Source organism: Nerophis ophidion, linkage group LG18 (assembly GCF_033978795.1).
Source record: "Nerophis ophidion isolate RoL-2023_Sa linkage group LG18, RoL_Noph_v1.0, whole genome shotgun sequence".
In the NCBI taxonomy this organism is placed as follows: domain Eukaryota; kingdom Metazoa; phylum Chordata; class Actinopteri; order Syngnathiformes; family Syngnathidae; genus Nerophis; species Nerophis ophidion.
The window spans coordinates 22,043,421-22,057,663 of record NC_084628.1 but is presented as its reverse complement, the minus strand read 5'-3'; the positions used below and the strand labels follow the sequence as shown (position 1 = coordinate 22,057,663).

The 14,243-nt window shown below is 38.2% G+C and overlaps 1 protein-coding gene across 3 annotated transcripts in view; it reads right to left on the bottom strand.

Moving 5' to 3' along the window:
- Positions 1-12,231, bottom strand: part of LOC133536919 (polypeptide N-acetylgalactosaminyltransferase 17-like) — a 47,075-nt gene extending 34,844 nt beyond the window's left edge. For 2 of the 3 annotated variants that reach the window (XM_061877629.1, XM_061877630.1), the window contains exons 1-4: positions 11,970-12,231; positions 9,484-9,658; positions 7,593-7,759; positions 47-221 (exon numbers count right to left, since the gene is read on the bottom strand). In XM_061877629.1, the coding sequence (XP_061733613.1) occupies positions 47-221; positions 7,593-7,759; positions 9,484-9,658; positions 11,970-12,216 (764 nt within the window). In that variant the 5' untranslated portion in view covers positions 12,217-12,231. The remainder of the gene's footprint in view (positions 1-46; positions 222-7,592; positions 7,760-9,483; positions 9,659-11,969) is intronic. The other variant, XM_061877631.1, reaches the window with a different exon arrangement.
- Between the last annotated feature and the right edge of the window lie 2,012 nt (positions 12,232-14,243).

The following is a 14,243-nucleotide window of genomic DNA, read 5'->3' as shown; positions in this document are numbered from 1 at the left end:
AAGTGTGTTTTTGGAACTAAAAAGTCCTAACTTGTAAGGGTCTCACCAGTTTGGGGTAAACTCCATGTGGGCGTCAAAGAAGCCTGTGACCTCGCCGGTGGCCACCTTCCAGCCTTCTAATCTGGCCCTAATCAGACCCTCCCTCCTCTGGTTCCTGACGAACTTGACCAGGCCATTGTAGCGTATCTTCATGTATTTTTCCAGAGGTCCTTTCAGCTGCTCTGCAAGCCATAAAAAAACAACGCTGTCATTCATTTATTTTCAATCATGCAAAGTCTCAAACCTGTCGCTCACAGGGCCCAGCATTTTTGACGACACGTAATGTATGGTACACAGACGTGCCAGTCATCAACGGGTAAAGCTAAACCTTTAGTGTCCCGTAATTAGAAGACACAAGCATGCGTCCTCTACTGCAGTGAGCTGAAAAGGTACGCACTCTGTCCCGTATTACCCATCCATCCATCCATTTCTACCGCTTATTCCCTTTTGGGGTTGCAGGGGGCGCTGGCGGTGTACACCCTGGACAAGTGGCCACCTCATCGCAGGGCCAACACAGATAGACAGACAACATTCACACTCACATTCACACACTAGGGCCAATTTAGTGTTGCCTATCAACCTATCCCCAGGTGCCTGTTTTTGGAAGTGGGAGGAAGCCTTAGTACCCGGAGGGAACCCACGCATTTACTTGGAGAACATGCAAACTCCACACAGAAAGATCCCGAGCCTGGGATTGAACCCAGGACTGCAGGACCTTCGTATTGTGAGGCAGACACACTAACCCCTCTGCCACCGTGAAGCCCTTTTTTTTTTTACCTTTATTAATAATTTTCAATATTTACAAACAGTTGAAAATAATAATCAAAGTAAGTACGTACAAAAACATTACAAAACAGAATACAAACCATACAAAACAGCGCCAGGGGCTTGTAAATTCAAAGTAACTAAAATAGAATGCAAAAAATATATGTATATAAAATAAACAAAGTGCAAAGCCATAGGCTCACTCAATCTCAGTAAATAACTTAAATTTGGAACACAGCATCATCGTTTTCACAGTTTTTTGGTTGTTAGAGGTAGAGAGTGTATTAATGTAGAGTTCTAAATCTTTTTTAAAGGCACAAAAAAACAGGTCGGGTATTGAGAAACTTACATTTATGAATATAAAACTTAGCCAATAGTATAATGAGGTTGCAAAGGTAAAATTCATTTTCAAATTTTTTTTCAATACAGTATAAAACCAAATATATATTATTTAATATTTATTATTTTTTTAGTTGCTTAAGAGATATTCCTGGCTCTGAATTTGTTCATTGCTATTTTTATGTTTTTGTGCATTACTTGTTGCCGTCATCATTAAACGAACAGGTTACTCATCAGTTACTCAGTACTTGAGTAGTTTTTTCACAACATACTTTTTACTTTTACTCAAGTAAATATTTGGGTCACTACTCCTTACTTTTACTTGAGTAATACATCTCTAAAGTAACAGTACTCTTACTAGAGTACAATTTCTGGCTACTCTAACCACCGCTGCCGTCAAGGCTGTAATCGGCTGGCTTCCTAAGCGTACGAACCGTTCTCTAAATGTTTGCTTTAAACTGCTTTCAAGTGCGGCGCTGTTGGCAGCGTTGGGATGTTTTGTTGGAGGGTTTTAAAAGCGGCATAGATGACTTACGATTACCTGCATTGATCGCTGCCTTTAGTCCAGGGTGTACCCCGCCTTCCGCCCGATTGTAGCTGAGATAGGCTCCAGCGCCCCCCACTACCCCAAAGGGGATAAGCGGTCAAAAATGCATGGATGGATACACACTGCAAGTCTATATATAATGTAGTAACTGACACATTCATAACAATATGTAATATGTTTTACATAGCAGAGGTGTGTATGACTTGGACCCGAGTCATGAATTTGATGACTTTAGACTCGACTTGACAAAATGTAAAGAGAGTTGCAACTCGACTTAGACTTTTAGACTTTTACATCAATGACTTGTGACTTCACTTGAACTTGAACCTTTTGACTTGACAAGACTTGCTACTTTCCTCAAAACCCAAAGATGAAAAAGTTATTCAGGAGCGCTCCGTATCTTTCATTGTGTACGTGTATCGTGTCATCGTGCGTGCTGCCGGTCAGTACAACATCCAATCAAATTAGATCCACGTTGTTTTCATCCCACAGCATTCAGCCAATCAAATTGCAGGACAACCAACAAAGAGCTTTTAAACAACGCGCTAGTGAGGTAAAATAATGCCAAATAGTTTCATTTGGGTATAAAAACTACGAGTTAGTCGATAAACTAATTACAGTATGCAAAACATGCGGTTCAAAGATTACAGACTGAGACGCAACAACTTCCAACTTCGTTTATTGGCTGAGTAACGTAACTTTTATTTGCTTTGTAGTTAAATGAGTGAGGTTGTAAGCTCACGACGAACATTATAACCATAGACATCTTGTAAGAGTACGCAGCATCGAGCGCTATTGCCTACTGGCGCTGACGAGACGCGGGGCCGCCATCTTGGAGTGGTGATCCGCTCCACTCAGTGCAATTCATTTGGCAGGAACAATGAACTGTCAGCCCATTTAATTCATCTTACCTCACTTAATACCACCTATTTTCAGGCGTTTTTTTGTCATACATGTAGCTATGATGAAGGAAATATGTTTTATTATTCATAGTTTGCTTAACAGTATTAGAATATTCTTATATGCTATAAGTGACCAGATGTCCGAGATCAAAAATGGGAATATAATTCCAGAGAAGGGGGAAAAAAACGGTCAGCTATTTTTAAGTTGAAGAAACAATATGATTAGGTTATATATACATCCGTATATCCTACAGAAACAATGTATGAATAAATTAGATATCTATAAATCTTAGGGACCTAAAGGCCGTATCTGTGTTGCTGCAGCAGCAGAGAGTTCATTCTGTCTACATACTTTTGTATTGATATTTTCTCTTACATTCGTCCCTTAACTGATAATGTTTGCACCTGAAAGTCTTTAGATCAGCTAAAACCACCAATTTGTTTCACTGGATTCAGAATAAAACCAAATTCTGTCTTACCCAAATATCTTAGTATTGAATATTGTTACTTGAAGACTTATTCCTGGTTACAATTATGCTGTTAAAGTATTGTTTTCTACTTTGCCTAAAATGAGAATGCATCATAATCAGTGGTGGTTGGTAAATTTTGTTTTACGTGGGGCCGAAAGTTGGTAAACCAAAGCCCTGTAGGGGGTCATCCTCATCCAGAAGATTTCTTTGTGATTTTCACATACAAATATGGAAGATCTTTGCTCCTCCTCAACTCTGTAATATTCGTTTCACAAAATACAACCAATAGTACGTTAATGTTAAATCTTACTTGTAAAAAGTAATCCCCCGATTCCTATTTTCAACAGTCCGCTCATTTGAGCAGGAAAACGCTGAACACCAGCCCGACATCTTTGTTTTCTACCTGTCAACTGTCAGTTTAGGCTGCTCGCCGGCTCCTCATCACCACTTCAAGATGGCGGCCAAATTTCTCGCGTCACCGCAGCCAATTGTGCGTCTACTTATAAGTTGTTTATGGTTATAACGTCATTGCAAACAGGGCAATATGTTGCATCCACTGCAGTTTGCTACCTTATTCATACTTTTTGTCAAGTGATTTTTTTTTAAGCAGGGTTGCATGAGGTACCTACACATAACGTTACGTTGGTGAATGTATCACACACAGTAACATAACGTTAGACGGCGGTCAGCACCACCACGTATTTTAGCCACCTACAAAAAGACTAACAGTCAAATAAAGGTCAGTTAAAATGTATACTATATTAAAAATATGTGTACATATTTCATGGGGCCCTTACATCTAAGAAGTACAACCCTGTTCATTGTTATGTTCATGTATTATGTTTTTCATGTGTACGCACACATCAACACACATACAATATGAGATGAGAACAATAAGATAAGGTAAGAACAGGATACAAACTGCTGTGGAACTAGTTACAATGCAATATGCCATTGAAATACAATGTTAACACTTTAGTGCAAATAAGTACAATTGCACTTGTTTTTTCAAATGTGTCTATTGTGTAAAGGAATTAGTCAGATGTTTAAAATGACTGGTTAATAGTGTTATTATGAAGTGCAATGTCAACACTATTTTTTTCCTGCAATTTCAAATGCACTTGTTTTAATGAATAAATACAGCGTTTTAAAAGCATACCCAATCTGTGTACATATATAAGTCTGTGGTTAAAAGGACTTTAAAGGACTCGAAACGCAAAATGCAGGACTTGGGACTTGACTTGAGACTTTCCAGTCTTGACTTTGGACTTGACTCGGGACTTGCCTGTCTTGACTCGGGACTTGAGGGCAAAGACTTGAGACTTACTTATGTCTTGCAAAACAATGACTTCGTCCCACCTATGTTCCATACACACTGCAAGTTTATATATATATATATAAATATATAACTAGATCCACTCGACGTCCATTGCACCGGTTGCCAATCCAATCCAATCCACTTTATTATATAGCACATTTAAACAACAAAATGTTTCCAAAGTGCTGCACAACAATATTAAAAACAATATTCAAATACTTTCCTGAGTTCCACCAATGACTGAATAAAAGCAAAAAAATAAAAAATAAATACATATCAAACCAATATAAAATAAATATGATTAAAAACGATTTAAAGGGTAAAACCAATTAAAACAGTAAATAGAAATCAAAATTAAAAAAAAACAGATGACAACAGAAGAGTACACAACTCACGCAGTGTTAAAAGCCATACAGTGAGAAACCTTGCCCTCCAAGGTTTCTCACTGTATCCCGTTGAGTTTTTTCTTGCCCTGATGTGGGATCTGAACCGAGGATGTCGTTGTGGCTTGTGCAGCCCTTTAAGTTCAATATCCAATACTTGTATTCCTCAGACAACTTTTCTCATGGTTGTTTATTTTTAAGTGTTAACTTAAGCTCTTCATGCGGACCTGGTGTTTTACTTTAGCAAATAAAACCAATTGCATCTGTTCAAGTCGGTCATAAACAACAATTCAATGGCACTTTTTTGGTTATATATTTATCTTTATAATAATGTCATGACTTCATATGAAAAAACCTCAAGTTAAAGGCGTATCTCAGCACTTTTAGGTGAAATTAAAATAGATTATAATTACAGATCATTATTCATTTTTGTTTGTCTTGACAGAGCCAAAAAAGGTGCCGCAGATTATAGCTGACGATTAGATGCCATGCTGCATGTTGCACAACATCGCAAAATGCCACGGGTCAGAGCATGGTGCCATGGATGTAGAGGGAAATGAGTGTTTCAATGGTGACAGCCGGTAGTAAATACAAGTACCTCATTCAAGTAGGACGCTTTTGTACTTGCTATAAATTGCACATGAAGTTTTAATAGATCACACACATGTCCACTATTTTAATAGTTTGCCCTCTCTTATTGTTATTGGGGCTCTTAGTCAATTAGACCCAAAGAGAGTCTGAGTCAAATAGTATAAAGAGTTTTCCTCAAAAGAAAGGGTCAAACAACCAGGCCAACTAACTGGTGTCTCTTATTTGTTTTTTAGGAAGTCAACAAGTCTAGTCCCAAACCTTTCCCTCGCTCTCAAAATTGCTGATCATTACACTCTCATAAAGACAAACCTGTCCGTCTTGTTTGCTTAGAAACGGCGTTCAGGGCGAGTGATGTCAGCAAAAGTGTCATCATGCTAAGAAGGCTTTCCTTTTATCACCATGTGAATGTCATTCACACATGGTGTAAAATGTTACATGTCACCTGCTCGCAGCTTGTTAGCATGTTTTTAGCTTGTTAGCATTTCCCCCGGGACAAGCAGTAGAAAATGGATGGATGGATAATAACAGATGACAGTAATTGCTCATTTTTGTTTCTATCTCTCGACAGCACTAGTTTTGCTTACGCTTGTGTTTAAAATATGTTTTTGTTGGATCACTGTAGTGCAGGGGTCTGCAACCTTTACCACTCAAAAGAGCCATTTTGACCCGTTTCACAAAATAAAGAAAACAATGGGAGCCACACAACTCTTTTGAAATTTAAAATGAAATAACACAGCGTACAAAGTTTTTTTTTGCTTTGTGCTATGTATAAACCAGGGGTCTCAGACCCGCACCTTTATATGAAAATTTAACAATAGTGCGGCCCGCAAGTTTTTATTTGAATGCCGCTTGACAACATCACAATTGCCAACCATCCCAATTTATCCGGGAGACTCTCAAATTTCAGGGCAACTGTTCTCTCGAATGTCTGCTGATTTTCACCCAAATGACATTATTAAGGGCGTTCTGTGATGACATTACGCTTAACACCCTCTACAAATGTAACAAATAGCTTGTCAGCCTATTTTCATATTATATGTGGTGTCTGCAGACACATGTAAGTGACTGCAAGGCATACTTGTTCAACAACCATACAGGTCACACTGAGGGTGGCCAAATAAACAACTTTAACACTCTTACTAATATGCAACACACTGTGAACCCACACCAAACAAGAATGACAAACATATTTCGGGATAAAATCCGCACCGTAACACAACATAAACACAACAGAACAAATACCCAGAATCCCATGCATCCCTAACTCTTCCGGGCTATATTATACACCCCCGACACATGGGGGGTTGGTGGTAGCAGGGGTGTATAATGTAGCCCGGAATAGTTAGGGATTCATGGGATTTTGGGTATTTGTTCTGTTGTGTTTATGTTGTGTTACAGTGCGGATGTTCTCCCGAAATGTGCTTGTCATTATTGTTTGGTGTGGCTTCACAGTGTCCCCCCATATCAGTAAGTTGTTTATATCACAACCCTCAGTGTAACCTGTATGGCTGTTGAGCAAGTATGCCTTGCAGTCACTTGAGTATGGTAACGGCAGCCGCATCTTACATGTGACCGGCCGGCACGCGGTTAGCATGGTATGAGGGCGCACGCGACGGCATGTTCTAGGGAGCGTTAATGTTATTGTCATCACGGCACGCCCTCAACATTGTTGTCCGGATGGAAATCTGAGAATATTAACCTCGGGAGATGTCAGGGAGAGGCATTGAAATCCAGAAACCTCCTGGAAAAATGGGGTGGTCGGCAAATATGCAGCTGAGCCACATCAGAGTGTTCAAAGAGCCGCATGCGGCTCCGGAGCCGCGGGTTGCCGACCCCTGCTGTAGTGGGATTGACGCCAACATGCAATTACTGCTATAGTTCATGTAAAAAAAACCCTGTTACTTTCAGTTTTGTTACCCAAATGAATCATTATCAGCTCCAGAACTTCGTACAAAAAGTAGATGAAGTTGGCTAATACACGATTTAATAAACATATCAGATATTATGTGAAAAAAGTAGGCTACAACAGAAGTATAAGGTTATTTTAGCAGAGTTTTAACAAGAAAATGATTTGGTGGAATGACCCATACAGGAAAAAAAACATTTGCCATTTCCAACGATTTCTTAGAAATGGATATATTAATGTCACGCCAACATGACAGCAGTCATAGTTGGGGGAAAATGTCGGACATTGTTGAGGTTATACAATGAAAGACTTGAAGCGTTCAGCTCACGCACCGTCGTCGCTCTGGTCGTCCACCAGGATGATTTCCTTCAGCAGGTGGGGCGGCGTGTGATTGATGGCTGAGTGCACCGAGCGCAGGATGACCGACAGTGCCTCGTTGACAAAGATGAAGATGAGGGACATCTGGGGGAGGTTGCTCGGGTAGGTCAACTCTTGGCATCTGCACACACAAAAGCAAGAACACAGATGAATTTGAAAGTGCAGGAGTCCTTATAGGCTATGGCACTAAATTCAACTTCAAAATATTGTATTTTCCGGACCATAGGGCGCACCGGATTATACTGTAAGGCACACTGGTTGTAGGGTGCATTTAAGGAGTCATCTTATTATTTTTTTCTAAATATAAAACACTTCCTTGTGGTCTACATCAGTGGTCCCCAACTACCGGGCCGTGGCGTGGCCCGATTGGTACCGGGCCACAGAAGAATTTTTTTTTCATTTTTATTAAAAAAAAAAATGTTTTATTATTTTTTTTATTTTTTATTAAATCAACATAAAAAACACAATATACACTTAAATGTTTTTAGTAGAACAAATGTCATTTATTTGCTCAGAACAGCTTTATCAACTACCGTCTGGCTTTTGTTTTGACGTCAAATTTGCCACTGAGTCGGTGAAGGGAATACTGCAACCCACGCCGCCTTTCAGGTAACCGACCGTGTTTCAAGCAATATAAGGTTAAGGTAAAAATAAACGGGGTGATTAATCTGCGTCAATTCATGATTAATGCAAATTTTTTTGTGATTAATCGCATGCGTTAAAACGCTATATTTCACAGCCCTCACAAAAATCTCGACTACACAGCAAAAACAACTTCCACTGCGGGTGTGCTCGGAAACTAAAGTCAGTAGTATGCGGAGCAGGGAGGGGGAGGGGCAACGTGTGCCTGTGCGAGCAGCCAAGCGAGCGTTGAAATCTGAAGAAAAGCTTCGTACGACAAAAAACTGCAACGCTAGTATCAATCAATGTCCATTTCTCAGATGATATAATTGTTGATGACTGAGTATGCTGATAGTAACCTAAAACCACTGTCCCCACCTCCCGGATTGTAAATAATGTAAATAATTCAATGTATATACTCTGATGATTAACTTGTGTGATGACTGTATTATGCAGACAGTATATATTTGTACCATGAACTGATTGACGTGGACCCCGATTCAAACAAGTTGAAAAACTTATTCGGGTGTTACCATTTAGTGGTCAATTGTACAGAATATGTACTGAACTGTGCAATCTACTAATAAAAGTTTCAATCAATCGATCTCACTATAATTTGTCTGATACCAATACCCACCTTGGTATCAATCCTATCACTATTCAGATCGATACGCCCACCCCTCCATTTCACTTTTGTACCAGGTTCTTAAGCCAAACATGACTCCTTTGAGCAACCACACTGAAAGTAACAGGAAGGAGTTTTTAGCCTGAACAAATACATGAAATATAGCCATAAAAGCATGTTGGCATTAAGCACAGTACAGTGATTCAACAAATATTTTTTAACCTAAACAAAAGTAGTGCGGATTGAAAAAATAAGGGATTAATTAATTATGATCTGTATTTTATTGATCTAATTAATCTTTTTTTTAATCCCACATAAATAATGTTGAGAAAAGCCTTCTTGAGGTAGTTACATTTAAATTTTACATCATCAAATATACAAAAAACTAAATGAGGGAACCTAATTTGGTTTGTGTAGGATCTGATTGGTGCGACTTCCTGTGGACCATCTTGCAAATATTCCAAATTTACCGTAACAGGACTGAGTGAAAACCCCAAATTTATCTTAAAGTGCTACTTAAATGGGAGGACTGTATTGATTATTATTCCTGCAAGTACCGGTACTTCCTGTTTGGTAGCGCTAGTTGGAGCTGAGCTCACCCGTTGGGTTTAAAACCCATGATGGTCCGGTCCAGAGATATTTTGTCGCTCAGGTAGACGTTATAGCCGTACTTTAGGCTCAGATTCTGGGCTACATTCTCCTCGTCTGAGGTCAGATGGGGCAGGTTGGTGTCTGTGCCTTTGCCCTCAATCAGGCCAAGTTGTTTGGACAGATCTAAAGGACAGAACCAGAACATTTTTATTAGCTGCTAAAAGTGTGTGTGACTCAGTTCCAGTCAAAGTGGAATAAAGTAGAACCTCTAAAGTCCATAGCACTGCAATGTTGAATTAGGTCCTGGTGTTGAGCAACTCAAACATAACATTGAAACAACATGCTTTTGACGACGTTTAATCAATGTTGGGTTCTGACATTGATTTGACCATTGAGTTTTTGTCATTTCGCAACCAATATTCTACAACACAAATACAACGTTGAAACAACATGATTTTTGACGACGTTTAATCAATGTCAGGTTGTGACGTTGATTGGACCATTGCATTTTGGTCATTTTCCTACTAATATTCCACAACACAAACATAACGTTGAAACGACATGCTTTTTTGACGTTTAATCAATGTTGGGTTCTGACGTTGACTTGACCATTGAAATTGGGTCATTTCCTAACCAATGTTTTACAACACAAACATAATGTTGAAACAACATTCTTTTTGACGACGTTTCAATCAAACAATGTTGTGTTCTGGCATGGATTTGACCATTGAATTTGAGTCATTTTGAAACCAATATTTTACAACAGTGGTTCTCAAATGCGGGTACGCGTACCCCTTGGGGTACTTGAAGGTATCCCAAGGGGTATGTGAGATTTAAAAAAATATATATTCTAAAAATAGCAACGATTCAAAAATCCTTTATAAATACGTTTATTGAATACTACTTCAACAAAATATGAATGTAAGTTCATAAACTGTGAAAAGAAATGCAACAATGCAATATTTAGTGTTGACAGCTAGATTTTTTTGTGGACATGTTCCATAAATATTGATGTTAATGATTTATTTTTTTGTGAAGAAAGGTTTAGAATTAAGTTGATGAATCCAGATGGATCTCTATTACAATCCCCAAAGAGGGCACTTTAATTTGATGATTACTTTTATGTGTAGACATCTTTATTTATAAATGAATCACTTGTTTATTTTTCAACAAGTTTTTGGGTATTTTTATATATTTTTTTCAAAATAGTTCAAGAAAGACCACTACAAATGAGCAATATTTTGGGCTGTTATACAATTTAATAAATCAGAAACTGATGACATAGTGCTGTATTTGACTTCTTTATCTCTTTTTTTCAACCAAAAATGTTTTGCGCTGATTAGGGGGTACTTGAATTAAAAAATATGTTCACAGGGGGTACATCACTGAAAAAAGGTTGAGAACCACTAGATTAAAGTACAGTGTTTAATTTTTCTTTATTCCAAACAGTGTTGTTGTTTAAATTAGGGCTGGGCCAATAAACCCATATCAATATATAGAATCAGAATCTGCTTTATTATCATTACGCAGGGTAACAAGATTGAGGCTATAACGCGGTAATCATAGAATCAATATCAATATAAAATGTGTTTTGATAAAACATTTGAATATATATTTTTTATTTTTGGTTGGAAGAAAACACAAATTCCCTTTGGGGTTGCGGGGGGCGCTGGTGCCTATCTCAGCTACAATCGGGCGGAAGGCGGTGTACACCCTGGACAAGTCGCCAACAGGGAGTAAGCGGTAGAAAATGGATGGATGGATGGGATGAAAACACAAATTACGATGCAACACAATTACAACGTTGAAACAACATGCTTTTTGACAATGTTTGTTCAATGTCACGTCGTGATGTTTGACCATTGAAATTTGGTCATTTGCCAACCAAACAACAGGGATCTAACGTTAGTTGTATTTGCACATTGAGACAATATTGATGCCTATTTTGCAACGATGTTTCAAAGTCAGTTTTAAAAGACAAGTATGTATAGTCAATGTTGTATCAATGTCTTGTGCCTGCTGGGTTGCCTCCACCACTTCTCTTGTCCAAGCGCTGGCTCCCTCACCTGCCCTTGCTTTTTTATGCAAAGTCCTCTGGACTGGGCTGGATCATTTTGCTTTGTTTGCTTTGTACTCGACGTGCTGCAGATCATGCCTTATGCTTCCTGTGCACTTCCTTGCTGACCTATTTCTGCATAGTTTTTCCTAATCAAAGGGTTTTACTTGCACTTTGTCTGCTGTCTCTGCATCCTGGGTTTCAGACTACCAACGTCACACCGAAAGCTAACACATTTTCGATAATGGAAAACAATAAAACGTCATTTGGTTTAAGGTAATGCTAATGATAATGTGGTGTAATGATAATATAATAATAATAACTTTAATATAAAGTCTGCACCTATTAATGTTTTCTATTTGAATGGACAGTGAGAGATAGCTGACAAAAGTTAGTCACATGATCAAAAAGTTCCGTCAGGATTAGTTCTGGTTCTACCTTTGTTGAGTCCTAACACCGTGTCCTTCAGCTGCGGATGCAGGATGATTTGGAAGTTGTAGGTGCAGATGATGGTCCACACGGTCAGCACCGCAACCAAAGCCACCGCGTTGATCAGCAGAAGACGTTTCCATCTTCTGACCAGCACAGCCATGAGGAGGTCACCAGGTACGGAGCACAGCAGGGTTCTGATGAAGTAGACCTGGTGAACTGGCGATTCCAAATGCTGCTTGGGAGTAATTAGCATGTGCTTTTGTTTCGTTGAGGGCAGAGCTGTCTGAAGAATGTTAAACGTGACGTATGGCCACACCTTTTGCCTATTTACAGGTACAATTATGATAATGAGAGTCAAGTTCTTCAGGAGTTGAACTCGTCAGGTTAGGTTAACAACCTTTCTTATGCCAATTATGTTGTTGTAAGAATAATTTTATCCATCCATCCATCCATTTTCTACCGCTTGTCCCTTTTGGAGCCTATCTCAGCTACATTCAGGCGGAAAAGCAATTTTAAGCTTGTATAAATCCTTGAGTAGTCATGACTTTACTCATATTTGTCTTAACAATGGGCATCGGTCTGTGTCTGCATTTCAGTCTGCACCCATGTCAATACAAAAACTGGCGAAGCAAGCTAAACTAATTGAAATACAAAGGATGTCCGCTTTAATGCAGTATCGCGTCAGCTTTCATGCACGGTCATTGAAATAGACTCCACGGTGGATCCTCCCAGCAAACACAGTCTTTTTCAGCGTCCCCCACGTTTACATAGGAGATACTGTACAGAGAATTGGTCCGTTCCATTCTCATAAATAAGTCTGTCCAAGCAATAGGAACAAAACCTCCAGGAAGTAAATACTTCAACGTAAAAAGTTGATACCTAAACATTTGGTCTTAATACATAAACACAAGTAGTGGTACACGAATATAAGGAGTTATTCCATGAACATTTGCAGTTATTCATACATATGAGTTAGTTTATAAACATAAGTCGTTGATACATGGGTATAAGGAGTTATTGAGTGAACATAAAGAGACAATATACAAAATAAGAAGATAGTACATGAACATTAAGCGATAGTACATGAATATAAAGAGTTAATAAATAAACATAAGGAGATAATGCATGAACACAACGAGTCGATACAGAAACATGAGGAGATGATACACAAACATATGGAGATAATACATAAATATAAGGAGTTATTAATACATAAACATAGGGAGATAATACATAAACATAAGGAGTTATTAGTGCATAAACATAAGGAGATAATACATAAACATGAGTCATAAACACAAGTCGATACACAAACATAAGATAATACATAAACGTATGGAGATAATACATAAACATGAGTCGATACATGAACATAGGGAGATAATACATAAACACAAGTCGATGCACAAAAATAAGGAGATAATACATAAACTTATGGAGATAATACACAAACATAACGAGTTATTACTACATAAACATAAGGAGATAATACATAAACGTGAGTCCACACATGAACATTGGAAGATAATACATAAACACAAGTCGATACACAAACATTAGAAGATAATACATAAACATGAGTCGATACATTAACATAAGGAGATAACACATAAACATGAGTCGATACATGAACATAGGGAGATAATACATAAACACAAGTCGATGCACAAAAAAAGGAAGATAATCCATAAACATATGGAGATAATACATAAACAAGTCGATACATGAACATAGGGTGATAATACATAAACACAATTCGATACACAAACATAAGATAATACATAAACATGAGTCGACACATGAACATAAGGAGATAATACATAAACATATGGAGATAATACACAAACATAACGAGTTATTACTACATAAACATAAGGAGATAATACATAAACATGAGTCCACACATGAACATAGGAAGATAATAAATAAACACAAGTCAATACACAAACATAAGTAGATAATAAATTAAAATATGGAGTTAATACATAAACATACGGAGATATTACATAAACATAAGGAGTTATTAGTACATAAACATAATCAATCAATCAATGTTTACTTATATAGCCCTAAATCACTAGTGTCTCAAAGGGCTGCACAAACCACAACACAAACCACTACGACATCCTCGGTAGGCCCACATAAGGGCAAGGAAAACTCACACCCAGTGGGACGTCGGTGACAATGATGACTATGAGAACCTTGGAGAGGAGGAAAGCAATGGATGTCGAGCGGGTCTAACATGATACTGTGAAAGTTCAATCCATAATGGATCCAACA